This window comes from Silurus meridionalis, chromosome 7 (assembly GCF_014805685.1).
Source record: "Silurus meridionalis isolate SWU-2019-XX chromosome 7, ASM1480568v1, whole genome shotgun sequence".
NCBI lineage: Eukaryota > Metazoa > Chordata > Actinopteri > Siluriformes > Siluridae > Silurus > Silurus meridionalis.
The window spans coordinates 7,579,592-7,594,294 of NC_060890.1; the positions used below are offsets into that span (position 1 = coordinate 7,579,592).

At 38.4% G+C, this 14,703-nt stretch overlaps 1 protein-coding gene across 1 annotated transcript in view; it reads left to right on the forward strand.

The window, feature by feature from the left end:
* Positions 1–14,703, forward strand: part of ank3b (ankyrin 3b) — a 102,723-nt gene that overhangs the window by 32,678 nt on the left and 55,342 nt on the right. Inside the window, 10 exon segments of the mRNA XM_046853623.1 lie at positions 206–304; positions 1,358–1,456; positions 3,691–3,789; positions 5,417–5,602; positions 6,064–6,087; positions 7,634–7,732; positions 9,621–9,719; positions 11,671–11,769; positions 11,965–12,162; positions 14,068–14,166. Of these exon segments, the coding sequence (XP_046709579.1) occupies positions 206–304; positions 1,358–1,456; positions 3,691–3,789; positions 5,417–5,602; positions 6,064–6,087; positions 7,634–7,732; positions 9,621–9,719; positions 11,671–11,769; positions 11,965–12,162; positions 14,068–14,166 (1,101 nt within the window).

The window sequence follows — 14,703 nt, forward strand, 5'->3', positions numbered from 1 at the left end:
GTTTTTAAAAATTCAACACTCACTTAATAACAGTCCAGGATAGTACATAAGTATGCAATATGATACGAAAGACTTGTTTGCTTGTCAGTGTAGACTCATTAATAGCTAGCAAGTGGTTTTGATGATTAAATTATTATTATTATATAGGACAAATGTAAATACATTCTACAGCCTCACCTTTTTGTTTGTTTCTCTGTGCATTCAGAATGGCCTGAATGCTCTTCATCTCGCCGCCAAAGAAGGCCATGTGGAGATGGTGGCACAGCTTATTAAACTTGGAGCCTCCGTGGATGCAGCAACAAAGGTAGGCACAAAGGGTGCTGTGAGAAAATTCACTTCTCACCAATACACACACACCTTATATTACAGTGAGAGCATTTATTACTGGAGGCTAGCGTAATGAGTTCAGCTGTCGGTGGCTTTGCCTCTGCAAATTTCCAAACTCAATGTTATGGACAACACTCCTAAAACGTAGAGGCCATTTTTAAGCTGTGGAAATAGTCTCTCAGTAAAACTCCTTCCATAACAATGATATTGCACAGACTTTCAAAACCTCATGGCTTAATTCCGTGTTTGTTAATAATCACTGGCCAGTATTCTTATTCTCTTTCTTTTTTTTTTTTTTTTTTGTCAAATGGACCGAACACAAGCAGAACACAGCAGTTTTATTACGCTGATATGTCAGTACATAAGGGTTGAGCAGTCTGAGTTCTCTGCCACAAACTGCTTTTATTTCATCGTTTATCAAATGAGTCGAATGAATAGTTAAGATGAATTTCTTAGATGATTGAGGAACCCGGATTGCTTCCTCCTACACCCGACCTTAGTTTAGCTCACATAGCGCTTTACAAGGGGACTGATGACACTAATGCAGTAGAAGGGTTTACTGACAATACAATACTCAACAAAAAACATATTCTCCTCAGCACAAGAATCTAGACAAGCACTTAAAAATTATTAGGAAACTTTAAAACTGGGTGTCATGAGGAGGCAGTGAGTACAGTCAATGTTTCAGAGCTCCAGGTACCCTACATCAGTAAAGAGATTAGGTTACAACCCTTGTGTATGGAGTATTATGTGATTTTCCTCTGGGTTCTTCTTTGTTCCTGATTTGCCAAGAGGTAGATGCTTGGACTAGCATCCCTTCTAGCACATATTCCCACCCCACACCTTAATATGAGCCATGAAAATATGTCATGAAAATAACTCATAGAACTTTATTAAATTGAATGTTATATACGGGAAGCTGTGAAAGTAAATGAGAAATGACAGCACTAGTGGGCCGCTCCTACCCGCGTGGCTATTAGCAGAAAAATAGAAAGCATTAAACATTTAGCTTGTGTGTTTGTGCCCACAGAAAGGAAACACGGCTCTGCATATCGCCTCCCTGGCTGGGCAGACTGATGTGGTCAGAGAGCTGGTGAATAATGGAGCCAATGTCAATGCACAGTCTCAGGTAAGAGCCAGGTTCAAAACAGGAAACTGGATCGAGTTTTCTAACAAGTAGTGCATGTTGTACATGTAGAGGTATTTTGTCTTTAACAAGTAGATGTTTTTTTTTCCAGCATGTGCACTTCCTACAGAGCCGTTCTTTAATTAACAATAGACATGCTATAGATGTTTTACCTTTCGTATTTACTTTTGAGTTTCCTTTAGCAAGTGGATTTCCTATAGACTTGTTTCTTCTTAATCAAGTGCACTTCTGTACAGATCTTCTTTCAGAAAGTGCATTTCCTTCTGTTATCAAGTGCATGTCCTACAGAGGCCTTTTATTTAGCAATATACACTCACCGGCCACTTTATTCCAACTGCTCGTTAACGCAAATTTCTAATCAGCCACTCACATGGCAGCAACTCGATGCATTTAGGCATGTAGACATGGTCAAGACAATGTGCTGCAGTTCAAACCGAGCATCAGAATGGGAAAGAAAGGTGATGTAAGTGACTTTGATCGTGGCATGGTTGTTGGTGCCAGATGGGCTGGTCTGAGTATTTCAGAAACTGCTGATTTACTGGGATTTTCACGCACAACCGTCTCTAGGGTTTACAGAGAATGGTCCAAAAAAGAAAAAATATCCAGTGAGCGGCAGTTCTGTGGGCGCAAATGCTTTGTTGATGCCAGAGTTTAGATAAGAATGGCCAGACTGGTTCGAGCTTGATAGAAAGGCAACAGTAACTCAAATATCCACTCATTACAACCGAGGTATGCAGAAGAGCATCTCTGAACGCACAACACATCGAACCTTGAGGCGGATGGGCTACAGCAGCAAAAGGCCACACCGGGGGCCACATTTCTGACAGCTAAGAACAGGAAACTGAGGCTCAAATGGCCTCCACAGTCACCAAATCTCAATCCAATAGAGCACCTTTGGGATGTGGTGGAACGGGAGATTCGCATCATGGATGTGCAGCCGACAAATCTGCAGCAACTGCGTGATGCTATCATGTCAATATGGATGAAAATCTCTGAGGAATGTTTCCATTACCTTGTTGAATCTATGCCGAAGGATTAAGGCAGTTCTGAAGGCAAAAGGGGGTCCAACCCGGTACTAGTAAGGTGTACCTAATAAAGTGGCCGGTGAGTGTATGTTCTAGTGGTGTTTCTTACTTCCTGTGGAGCTTCATCATTCTTATAGTGTTCCAAATTGTTTTCCAAATGCACCTCCTAAAACGTGCTTCCTGTAGCTTTTTTTTTTCTTTTTCTTCAAGTAACCTTGCAAGTTTTTCTTTATTTCTTGAATATGTTTTGCAAGTACACTTAATGCAGGTGCATTAACTTTTAGCATGTGAACTAGAGTGTCGAGGGGTTTTCTTCAACAATTGCACTTCCTATGTTATTGATACCCTCTCTATTTCCTATGAAGGTTTTCCTTTATGGAGTGCAATTCATAAATAAAAATTAAGACTTTTCCCCCTCTTTACCATTATATACAGATATTTGTTTTCTGTAGCAAGTGGGATTCTGACTTTCCTCCTGTAGCAGGCACTGTTGAGGTGGCTCCTGTAAATATTTTTTCCATTAGCCATCTAAACAGCCTACATTGCCATAGGCAAACAAATGACTACCTGTAATGAGCAAAGTGATTGTTTAGCACACACTCACATATAAGACAGAGATTCTCTATCTCTCCATGCTGGGCTGGGCTATATCACTAGCTGCATTGCTACGTGGTTGGCTTGGTAATGAGTGCTTGGTTTGTAATACTGACAGCTTGGCCTTAAATGACTCGGTGTGACTGCAGAACAGCTGATGGATCTTCCGAGGCAGTGTGACGTCTCGGAGTATCCAGCAGCCTCGTTTTAATAAGGCGAATTTACTGGAAATGTTCCTAACAATATGATCTGTCATTTCCTCAGTGACAGGTGATTAGAACACGTGCACTGTGCTGTTGATTCACAGAATTGAAGAAGACTAAACAGCAGCATTCCTATATTAAAGAGTCATTAAGTGTAAAAGAAGGTTTTTGATCACTGAAGTTTTAAAGCAACTGAAAGTACAGATCTTTGCATTAACATTTAATAAAAGAACAATAGTGTGTATGTTGAAATATTACACCAGTGTCTTCCTTCATTCTTGCTTGTGTTGAATATGAATGATCTAATAAAGTCTATGCTACTGCATATATCTTTATATAAAAACAATTAAAAAAATGACAAAATGTAAACCAAGATTTGACTGTGTTTTTTCAGAATGGCTTCACGCCACTGTACATGGCGGCGCAGGAGAATCATCTCGATGTGGTCCGCTTTCTGCTGGATAACGGCTCCAGCCAGAGCATTGCCACAGAGGTACATAGAGCACACACACACACACACACACACACACACACACACACACACACACACACACACATACACACAAATGCATGTATTAGCAGGCTGTTAAAAAGATTTACTAATATGTCTTTAGTTGCATATAACCTTAGGCAAAGTACCCAAAAAAAAAGTTATCACTTACATTCATGCAGCTATAAATATTAGTTGTTTTTTTTTACGTTTTGGATGAAAATAGCAAGCCATGAAATTATAATTCAAAAGTCAGCTTTACTTCCTTTCATAAATCCTGAATAAACCTCACTTAAAACTAACTGTATCAAAAATCAGGCTGTCTTTATGAGGCACCATCAATATTCAAGTCTTGAGTAAATGGTTACTGTAAAAACAAAACCATATTAGAACAAACACAGGTATACAAACCTGTTATTTGCAGAGCTGCTTTTCAATCACTCAATCCCTTATGACCAATCAGGTTTGAGAACTAAACATCACTGTGGTGTAAATCTCTATATTGTGATCACAAACTGAAGTGAGAGCAAACAAATGTTTCTGTTGCTGTTGTGTCATCGGTCAGATACGAGAACTTTAAACCAACTGGCTTCTCAGTTCTTTTCCCACAAGGGTGATAAAGGTTATAAGACTATTTATGCAGCAAGAGTGTAGAATGTCAGGCTGTGCATGTGTTTTTATGTTGTTAGGGATGAAATTCCTTGACAAGGATAGAAATATCAATTCAAGTCAAGAGTCAAGTCAAGATCAACTCAAATATCAGGACAGATTCGACTTGACAATTATCACAATGAGAAAAATGGCATTTATACACAAAATTTTTTAGCTGTAATCAAAATCCTGTTGGTTGCTGAGCCTAATGTTAGTGTGGAAAGCTCATAGGCTCAGGGAGAAAGAAATGGGTGGCTTGCGGCAGGTGGTCAACAAAAAGAATGGCTTCATTCCGTTGCCTCTTTTTATCCATTCTGTCGCTCACTGCAACAGAGGACACAGATTATGTTACCATTTTATACCCCTGTCTCAGCCCTCCATTCACAAACCAGCGCTTGGCCACGCTCCCACTGCCACAGTTAGGGTTGAATTATGGTTTTGTCAAACCATTAATTATGACTGCATGAATAATTATGTGACCGGATGAGTCTTTATAAGGATTGTAAGACAGACGTGTGTGTATTTGAGGTTTAAGAGTGCTTAAAGATGTATTAGCCGTTTCTACACATTCTTAGCCAACGAACTCAAACACAACACATTATGCAGATAAGTTGCTTGAAGCTTTTGAAGTACTTCAGAAGAATGAATGTTAAAATTGAGCAAGACCAAGATTTGAGAAGTAGGGGGGAAAAAAAGATCGGGCCGTGATGATTTATAATTAGAAGTTGACTCAGGAGTTGCTTACGTAGCACCGTGTTATGTAGGACACAAACTGCTGGATTAACATTTGGATTGGTTTATAAGTAGTGAATGGGCCGTGGTTCAAGTTATGAAAATATTAATATTAATAATATTAGTGGACTTACCCAAAATATTATGCATGTCTATTAGTATGCAAGATTACAGTATTAACCCAAAGTACTGCTCATGTTCTTTTTCTTCAGTATGCCATGGTGTATATGTGTGTTTGTGTGTGTAGGATGGCTTCACTCCATTGGCTGTAGCACTGCAGCAAGGCCATGATCAGGTAGTCTCTCTGCTCCTGGAGAACGACACGAAAGGGAAAGTACGTCTTCCTGCGCTCCACATCGCCGCCCGCAAAGATGACACCAAAGCTGCGGCTCTGCTGCTCCAGAACGACCACAACGCTGACGTAGAGTCTAAGGTGACCTTAATGTGCACTCCACCTCACACACTCGATGCTTATCACGTGTCTTTGGAACTTGATGGTGCTTCACATCGCTGTTTATCGCTTCTCCAACATGTAACATTAATACGATTACTGAAAATTGCTATCTACGTACGTAATATCTAGATGTATTGATTGTTTTAAAAATACAAAACACTTCTATTCTATGTAGCCTTGCTGGAGATAGCAGCACTAAAGGAAACCTTGCAAGTGCTGTTAGTAGCGTGCAGATTTTTTTTACGCACCATCCAGTTGAGCTATTGTGGTGTGTTCGTGGCGTGTTGTGGTTGTGTTTTTGTTCTGGTCTGTTTTTCATGTTTTTGTGACTATCCCCTCAACCATGAAGCAGCTTTCATCGGTACCATTGTGAGTCTGTGATACACTAACCGTGCCGTTCTCTCCTCCCTTCTCGGGCCCATGGGTATGCGCTGCCATAGATGATGGTGAATAGAACCACAGAGGTATATATATACATATATATATGTGCAGCGAATTTACACCATTCTTCTGCTCACGCTTTGGCTGCTTCCTGTTATCGCATCACCCTTTCCCACTCTGTGTGCTTCACTTTTCCAACTGCAGTAAACCCATAGCAAAGCAGACTCACAGCAATGTGTGGGCTTCAAAAACGGAAGAGTGGTATGAAGAGGAAAACCACAGCTGAGGCTGAAGATGTTTGGAATTGATGGGGAAATTGCTGGATAGTGTAGAGGAAATAGTTGGGGATTAGGGATGTGGATAAATTGTTTCAGGTGTATATATGAAATATATGAAACGTTATGAAAAGTTACAAATACATATAAACATTATCTCCCACTTGCTATTTTTTTTTCTAGTCATCTGATGTTATAATTTATTATTTTATTGTTCCATTTCCAGACATTGAGCTCCTGGGTTTATACAATTTCGCGATTGTATAGCTAATAAAGGCTGATCTATTGCGAAAAGCCATGTATGAGCTATGGTGTGTAATTGCACATATATTACCCATATATATCTACTGTATATATTGCCCATACAACTGGACCATTATGGAAGGTCAGTCTTGTAAGTATGCAGATGATTGCACCATAAGTGTACCTAATGAAGTACCTTGCAAGTGGACTGAAGATTTGTTTTGCTATTAAAAGTGTGACTAAATTACAGTTAGTAAGGACTATTGGAAAGAACTTAAATTTAGATCAGAAGTGAAGCTTCAGATGTGGTCTTTCTCCCAGACATTAGTTATTTTATAAACGCCTTAACGTCTGGTATATACTCTACTTAAATACCCTAACTCACGTGTCAGACTCACCAACTTTCACCTCCCTGCTGCTCACTAACACCACTGAAAATTCTTCCAAGTTAATAAGCTCACAGATTTACTGCACTATCCTATCACTTGCTGTTTTTTTCCAGATAGCGTTATATTGAATGAGTTGTTGTAAAATGATCTGCAGAAAGCAGCAAAGGTTACTAAGCTTTTATACAATTTTAGCAATTTATGTAATATTTGGTTATAGATAAAAGGTAAATGCCATTAGATGTATATAATAAGAATAATGTGTTCTTGGCATGTAAGAAATTTTTATTAGGTGCCACTATGGTGCTCTGCATTGTGGACTCACATGCATGATCCAATGCAATCTCCAGATGCATGGAGCTAGGATTCCATAACAGTTTTATGTCTGTCTCTAGGGCTGGTGTTTCGGTGAAGGTCAAGGTCTGAAACCTTGAAGGAGCAAACGTCCTTTATTGGCAACCCACACCACTTATAGATAATCAATAACTGTATTATCATTCGGCCAAACATGAGACATTTCTGGATTTAAATTCATAGTGAGTAGCTTCTTACTTTGGTGTGAAGAGGTTTGTTTGAAGGACGTGCAGCTTCTCCTGGCTCAGTGCATCTGTGAAAGGCTGGCTGGATTTCGCCTGGTTTTGTCTGTTTTTTTTGTGGTTTGGGATTATAGGAGGTATGTGTGAATAAAGTCTTGACCCCATGTGTTCTGGCTTTGACTCTTGCAGAGTGGCTTCACCCCTCTGCACATTGCCGCACACTATGGCAACATCAACGTGGCTACACTGCTCCTCAACCGTGGTGCCGCCGTGGACTTCAGAGCCAGAGTAAGACCTCATGACATCAAATGTATTTTCTTTCTGCATAGGATAAATGGAATCAATTATGGAAGCATGCGGCTACCCACCAAATTCCTACCATTGTACCTACATTGTACCTAGGAACTGTATGTACCTTCCCATCTACCTATCCACCTATTTATCTATTCACCCAGCTTACTTACTCAAACACCTATTGTACTAAGCATTAAACCAATAATAGAACCACATACCTGCCCAACCACTGGTCTGAACATGCCTACCAAACCACCTACCTGCTCTCACGGAATCTACCTATCCAACTATGCGCATAATAACACACTAAACCACCTACCTATTAATCTTTCCACCCTTTTCTATATGCATAAAACCATAGTCGGACCACTGCACAAAGTCTTCTCCAGCACATCCCAAAGATTTTTAATGGGCTTAAGGTCTGGACTCTCACTGTCGTGGCCATGTGTGAAAATTATGTCTCATGCTCCCTTAACCACTCTTTTACAATTTGAGCCCGATGAGTCCTGGCATTGCCATCAGGGAAGAAAAAATCCATTGATGGAAGAACCTGGTCAATTGGTATATTCAGGTAGTCAGCTGACCTCATTCTTTGGCCTTATAACGTTGTTGAACCTACACCTGACCTACTGCAGCAACCCCAAATCATAGCACTTCCCCCACAGGCTTGTACGGTAGGCACTAGACAGGATGGGTGCATCATTTTATTCGCCTTTCTTTTTAACCTGATGCGACCATCTCTTTGAAACAGAGTAAATCTGGACTTATCAGACCAAATGACTTTCTTTCATTGATCCAGAGTCCAATCTTTATGCTGCCTAGCAAAGTGAAGCCTTTTTTACCGATTAGCTTCACTGATAAGTGGTTTTCTTAAGGCTACACAGCAGTTTAGTCCCAATCCCTTGAGTTACCTTTGAATGTGGAAATGCTCTTACTTTCACTTTTAAACATAGCCATAGATGTTCAATGTTCTTTGAACAGGATTTTAAAGACTGTCTTATTTCAACCTAAAATACCCTTGTCTTCTTTTGTTTATTGTCGAATGAGAAAACTGGGTGTGACTCAGACATAACCTGCCCTTGCATATGCATTATATACATATATAGGGCTATAGTATAGCACATGTGCTTGTGTACACTGCTGTTACACCCCCTGCACACTTACACAGCTACATACAGGTTTGAGTTTACTCTACAGCTAAATGTAATACGAAAGGTCATGTTTAGACTGCAGGAAGGAGTAAACATAGCATGCTACCATTTGCTGAATTGAAAACATGGCCCAGAATAGAGTGTGGTCAGATTATAAGTAACCGTGTACCAATCCGATTTAGAAAAAAGATCACATTATGTAGTAGATGTTCAAAACATCTTTTATTTGCCATTCATGCATACTAATGAGCTTTCATGTAGGATTTTCTACTGCAGGATTGATCAAATGTTGTCACGATTACATAGCATCAGTGGATGACAGCATGTGTGTCATGTTGTGACTGCTTTTTTTAAAGATATATTCTGTTTTGACTGGGAATGTATTCTCATATGTGTGTGTGTGTGTGTGTGTGTGTGTGTGTGCGTGCATGGTAATATGGTGTAGAGCTGTCACTAGGGGGTGGTGTTACTACAGTTACTAGAGGTATCGTAATGGTACTTGACTTTGGTATACGTTATAGAAACAATCAACACTGGTGGACAAAATGTATTGAAACCCAATGTCACTGTTTGATTCATCGACATTGTTCTATAAAAAAATATAGGGCACTATAGAAAAATAAAAATCATGCATTACAATAGATAAAAAAAATGCTTTGGGGTCCACTGTTCCCTTATAATAGAAGAAATCATTCTCAAATCATATCATTTGTTGTTCTAAACCATTGCAGAATGACATCACTCCTCTCCATGTGGCATCGAAGAGAGGAAACAGCAACATGGTCAAGCTGCTGCTGGAACGAGGAGCACGCATCGATGCCAAAACGAAGGTCAGAGCCACCTGTGGTGCCACCAAACTAATTCTTGTTTACTTATTTAACCAATTGAAAGTGAGGCCATGCTTTTAAACAGTATAAATAAAGATACAAATTAAATTGGCTGGTATATATAGACATGTCAATACTAGAGGTGTAAGAATATGTCGATACATGTAAGCATCGTGATATTTTGTTTAGAGATACTGTATTGATTCTCAAAAACGCAATATCGATATTTAAAAAATATATATAGTTTTTTGCAGTTGCAGTTTTGATTGCAGTTGTTTTGTTTTGGGTTTATATCCCGACCACAGGAAGTACTAGCATAAGGGCACACAGCTAATTTTAGTGTTAATATCCACCTGTTTTCTGGGGGCGCTGCTGTAAAAACTATTATGGGTATAGGGTTACCACCAGAACTAGGGTTACTGTGCGGTTTGTTTTTTACACAGGAATATGATAAAATGGCATTAAAAATGGCCCTAACCTGTGCCCATCTATGCGCACGCTGTCACACACTTAGAACCAGATAAATTGTGGCTTAAAGAGCAGTGATGTATACACAAACTCTGCATTTTTACGCTTTTAGACATAAAACACTTGTTAGTGCGCAGATCATGCTTTTACTATTAGCCTAATTCTAATAGTAATACTAATAATAAACTATAATCATCATCATCATCATCAATCCTACTTTACATTAGGTGTCTTTAACGACTATGTGCATATGTTTAAAATTTATTTTTATTTTTTTATTACCATTTTAGGTGCAGCGATACTAATTGTCTCCATGTATTGCAATATGCAATTTTATGTTTAAGGCTGGCACAGGTTTCATTGTATGCGTAGGTTTAAGGGGCTAAGGTAAGCAGTAATATTTTAGATGTAATTAATGCAAATACACATCACACTGTGTTCAGGTAAAGGTAGGTTTTTGTTAAGGTTTGCATACGGTGGCATCTTAATGACTGATTATAAAATTCTATCCTATTCACACAATAAAAAATATTCCACTATATATCGCTTTGTTTACACTATGTCAAAGTATCGCAAAATACTGTATAGCAGTCCTTGCATTGTGATGCATTCTTGCTGATACACACCCTTAGCCAATACAATTCTTGCATATCATAATATTATCATATTAAATCTTTAGATTATTACCAAAATATGTTTTCTTTCCAAAGTTTGGAACAGGTCCAATTTAAGGAATTATAGAAGAGGGTTGTCCATATGCTGCATTCTAAATGGAACAGATTGTTTCTTAGTAGCACTAATGCTGCACTAAAATGCGTCGGCTTGTCGAGTGGTGTCGAAAACAGACTGTACGAAGAAGCAGACTTTTTGAAGCCAGTTTGAAAGTCAAACACCACAAGACTACACTTTTGCTTTAATGGTATTAATGTGATAGGATTTCCTTATGCAGGTTTTTTTTGTGTCCTAAGTAAAAAGCCTTGCATTTAGCTTAGTGAGCTCCATTGCTCCAAATAAACTCGAGAAAAAAAAAAGTGAATTAGGCAAACGTTTTTTTAAGTGTGTACTCAATTTTGTTGCCAGCTATTTAGACAATAATGGTTGTATTTTCAGAGGACAGTAAATCTGTACTGCTATACAAGCTGCACATTGAATACTCAAAAAAAATCCAAGTTTCAATACTAGAGTATAGTCCTTTGAGAAGATATGATAAAATGGTTGCTGGAATGTGAGGGGTGTACTTACTTTTGTGAGATACTGTATAATCATTGCTAAATTATTCTAGAACCATGGTACTTCAGGGCAGCATGTGTTTGACATTACCGTTGTGTAGAAGTTACGAGCAGCTGTCGTATTTATTTATTTTCCCAGTATATTTTACTGGATTTTGCTGAGAGCTTTGTACAAAAGATTTGGATAAGGTTTTTGAAGAAGTCAGTTCTTCCACTTTGATTCTAACATGCTTGTGTTTTTTTCATTTAACATGCAGGATGGCCTTACTCCACTCCACTGTGGAGCCAGAAGTGGCCATGAGCAAGTTGTGGAGATGTTGCTGGACCGAGGAGCTCACATTCTGTCCAAGACTAAAGTAATGATTCATCACGCACTGATGTAGTGCAGTCATTAAGTGGTGTACACTGTGCTCTGTTCCCTTTGCTACAGTACTCTTAAATGTGACAGTGCAGCATGCTTTATTTATAAAATTGGGATTTCACAAGTTACCCAATACCGATTTATCTTTCACAGCAGAAATGTTTAAAGGCTTGTTAACTATGTTGTACAGAATGGACTGTCGCCGCTGCATATGGCCACGCAGGGAGATCACCTTAACTGTGTACAGCTTCTGCTGCATCATGACGTACCTGTAGATGACGTCACCAACGATTACCTGACGGCGCTGCATGTGGCAGCCCACTGTGGGCACTACAAAGTGGCAAAGGTCATTGTGGACAAGAAGGCGAACCCAAATGCCAAAGCACTGGTGCGTAGCACTTAAGAGTACAGCAAAAACTGAACATTCATGTGGAGAAAAAATATAACATTTGGCTATTTTAAGCTACTAGAACCTGGGGTGGCCCAAAATTGCATTACTGACTGTAATAAGGACATTTCCTGTTTGATTCAGAGGTGGTGAATTGTATTGCCTGTATTTAGAATTTGACACTTAAGTGAATTTTTTTGGATTCATTATTCAGATTATGCAAATAACTTGCACGTCACACTTCTGGGGTTGATTTTTTTAAGTAGAAGCACAAAGATTTTCCTTTATACATGAAAAAATCAGGGATAGAAAATGCTAATATATTTCCAAAAATTGCTATCAAATGCAAAATTTACATACAAATAGTAATGATACAATGATATGTGAACGAGAAGACAGTGAATATTGAAATAAACATCTAATATCAGTCTATTGGAAAAATATATTGCTACCTCAGTAGTTCTAGTTTATAATTATGTGGCTTTCACAATGATTATTCAGCAGCCTCTAAACTAGCACATGATCGAGCACATTCAATTATTTTGTATTACGATAATTGTAAACTAATTGCAACTTAACTACAACTCAATTAAGACACAACATACTAAATTGAGGCCATGAGATCATGATAATTTTCAGGTTTTTTAATCACAGTTTCATTCAATAATTCAACATCATAGTAATAAATTAATGCCAATGATTTTGTTCTTTTAATGCAGTCAATTGTAAAGCCATCATTCCTATGGTTTTGTAGGAGAAGCTGAACGGCCATATATATATATATATATATATATATATATATATATATATATATATATATATATATATATATATATAATAAAAATGTCTTATTCTCAAAAATAAGCAGTCTCCCCAATTACAATTGTGCTTACTCAGACTTTCTTTTGCAAAAAAAAGAAACCTGTGCAGTTTAAAGTCATATTTCAATGTCATATTTAACACTTTTCTCAAATGTTATTCCCTGCACCATTTTGTTTGTATTTACAGCCAAAAACATGAATTTCAGCAAGACATATTGAAGACAGGCAGTAGATCATAGTGTCAGACACTAGTCCTGGGTTTAATATTGCTCGAGCCAACTCTGTGTAAGAAATATGTGCTTGGGATTAAATTCAGAATTACACATAACCTGGAAAAAATATATCTGTATGACTCAAACTCCACCCCTCATGCCCGTAACTGTCCCTCGATATCTAAAAAGGTTGTAAATCTGCAGTTACATTTGATACTGAAGTCAGCTCTGAATATAATACATTATACACTATAAGGAGTTTTTTACTAACAGAAGTACTTTGGATACACGTTTAGTCCATGAGTAATATGCCTTCAGATAAAGGGAATGAGTTCAAACCTTTTTCATTTACAGTTTTTCGGGCCTCCATAATTTACTAGTTTTAGTGTAAAGAATAGGTGTGTTCACGGCTGAATGCACACTTCATGTCTGAAGCTTATCATTGAAATGTAAGAAAACTTTTTGCAAAGACATATGTATATGATACACTCAGCATGCTTAAACAGCACCATGGAAATTTGTAAAACATACACTGATGCAAACACACACACACACACACACACACATGCACACACTTGGCTGAGAGTTGGAGAGCATGCTGTCATGCTCTTAAGTAATTGAAAAAGAATGGGTGTGCCGCTGAAGTTCACTGTACGGGGGAGGGAAAGGGAACAAACTGAAAGGAAACTGTAGAAATAAGAGTTTGGCAAACCTTGCAACAGTAGAGGTGCAGCTTTTTCCGTTCAGCCTGAGAAATACAGCTTGGATTTCACCTATCTGAAGGGTAAAGTAATATAGTAAACTGCTGCGTGTAAGGTAGAAACTCAGTGATGCTGCCCTGCTCTGATTTTCTGATGTTTTCGCTTTTTTAGAATGGTTTCACGCCACTTCACATCGCCTGCAAGAAGAACAGGATCAAAGTGATGGAGTTGCTGCTGAAACATGGCGCATCCATACAGGCAGTGACAGAGGTAAGAGAGAAAGGATGTGCACCCATTAGGGGTGTAACGGTACACATAATTGACGGTTCGGTACGTACCGTGTTTTTATGTCACGGTTCGCTTCAATTACAGTAAATGCAAAACATAAAAAAATGCATGCATGGGGTGTACCTTAACACCCCATGCATGTATGTAGGGGGGGAGTCAAACTATGGTCAAAGTTCTTTAGAGCTTTTATGGACTCACAAGCACATCATGTGACATGCTAAAAAAATCAGAATGTTTTATTCCTTTTATATCATAGCAACTGAACATAAGTCAAACTTTTTTTGATGCAAAAAAAAAAAATATGCAGATTTGTACTGAAAAACTGCCAAGCACACATTCTTTATATTCCTGAAGATTTTCCTCAAGTAAAATACTTCACTTTACCTGGGATTATCACTAAGCACTGAAAGTAGAAACTCCTTCTGTCAGTTTCCATACAGAAAACTTTAACATTTACTGTATGCTAACATTTATAGGACTGTGGTGAGACCTGCCATGTTGTGCGGTTTAGAGACAGTG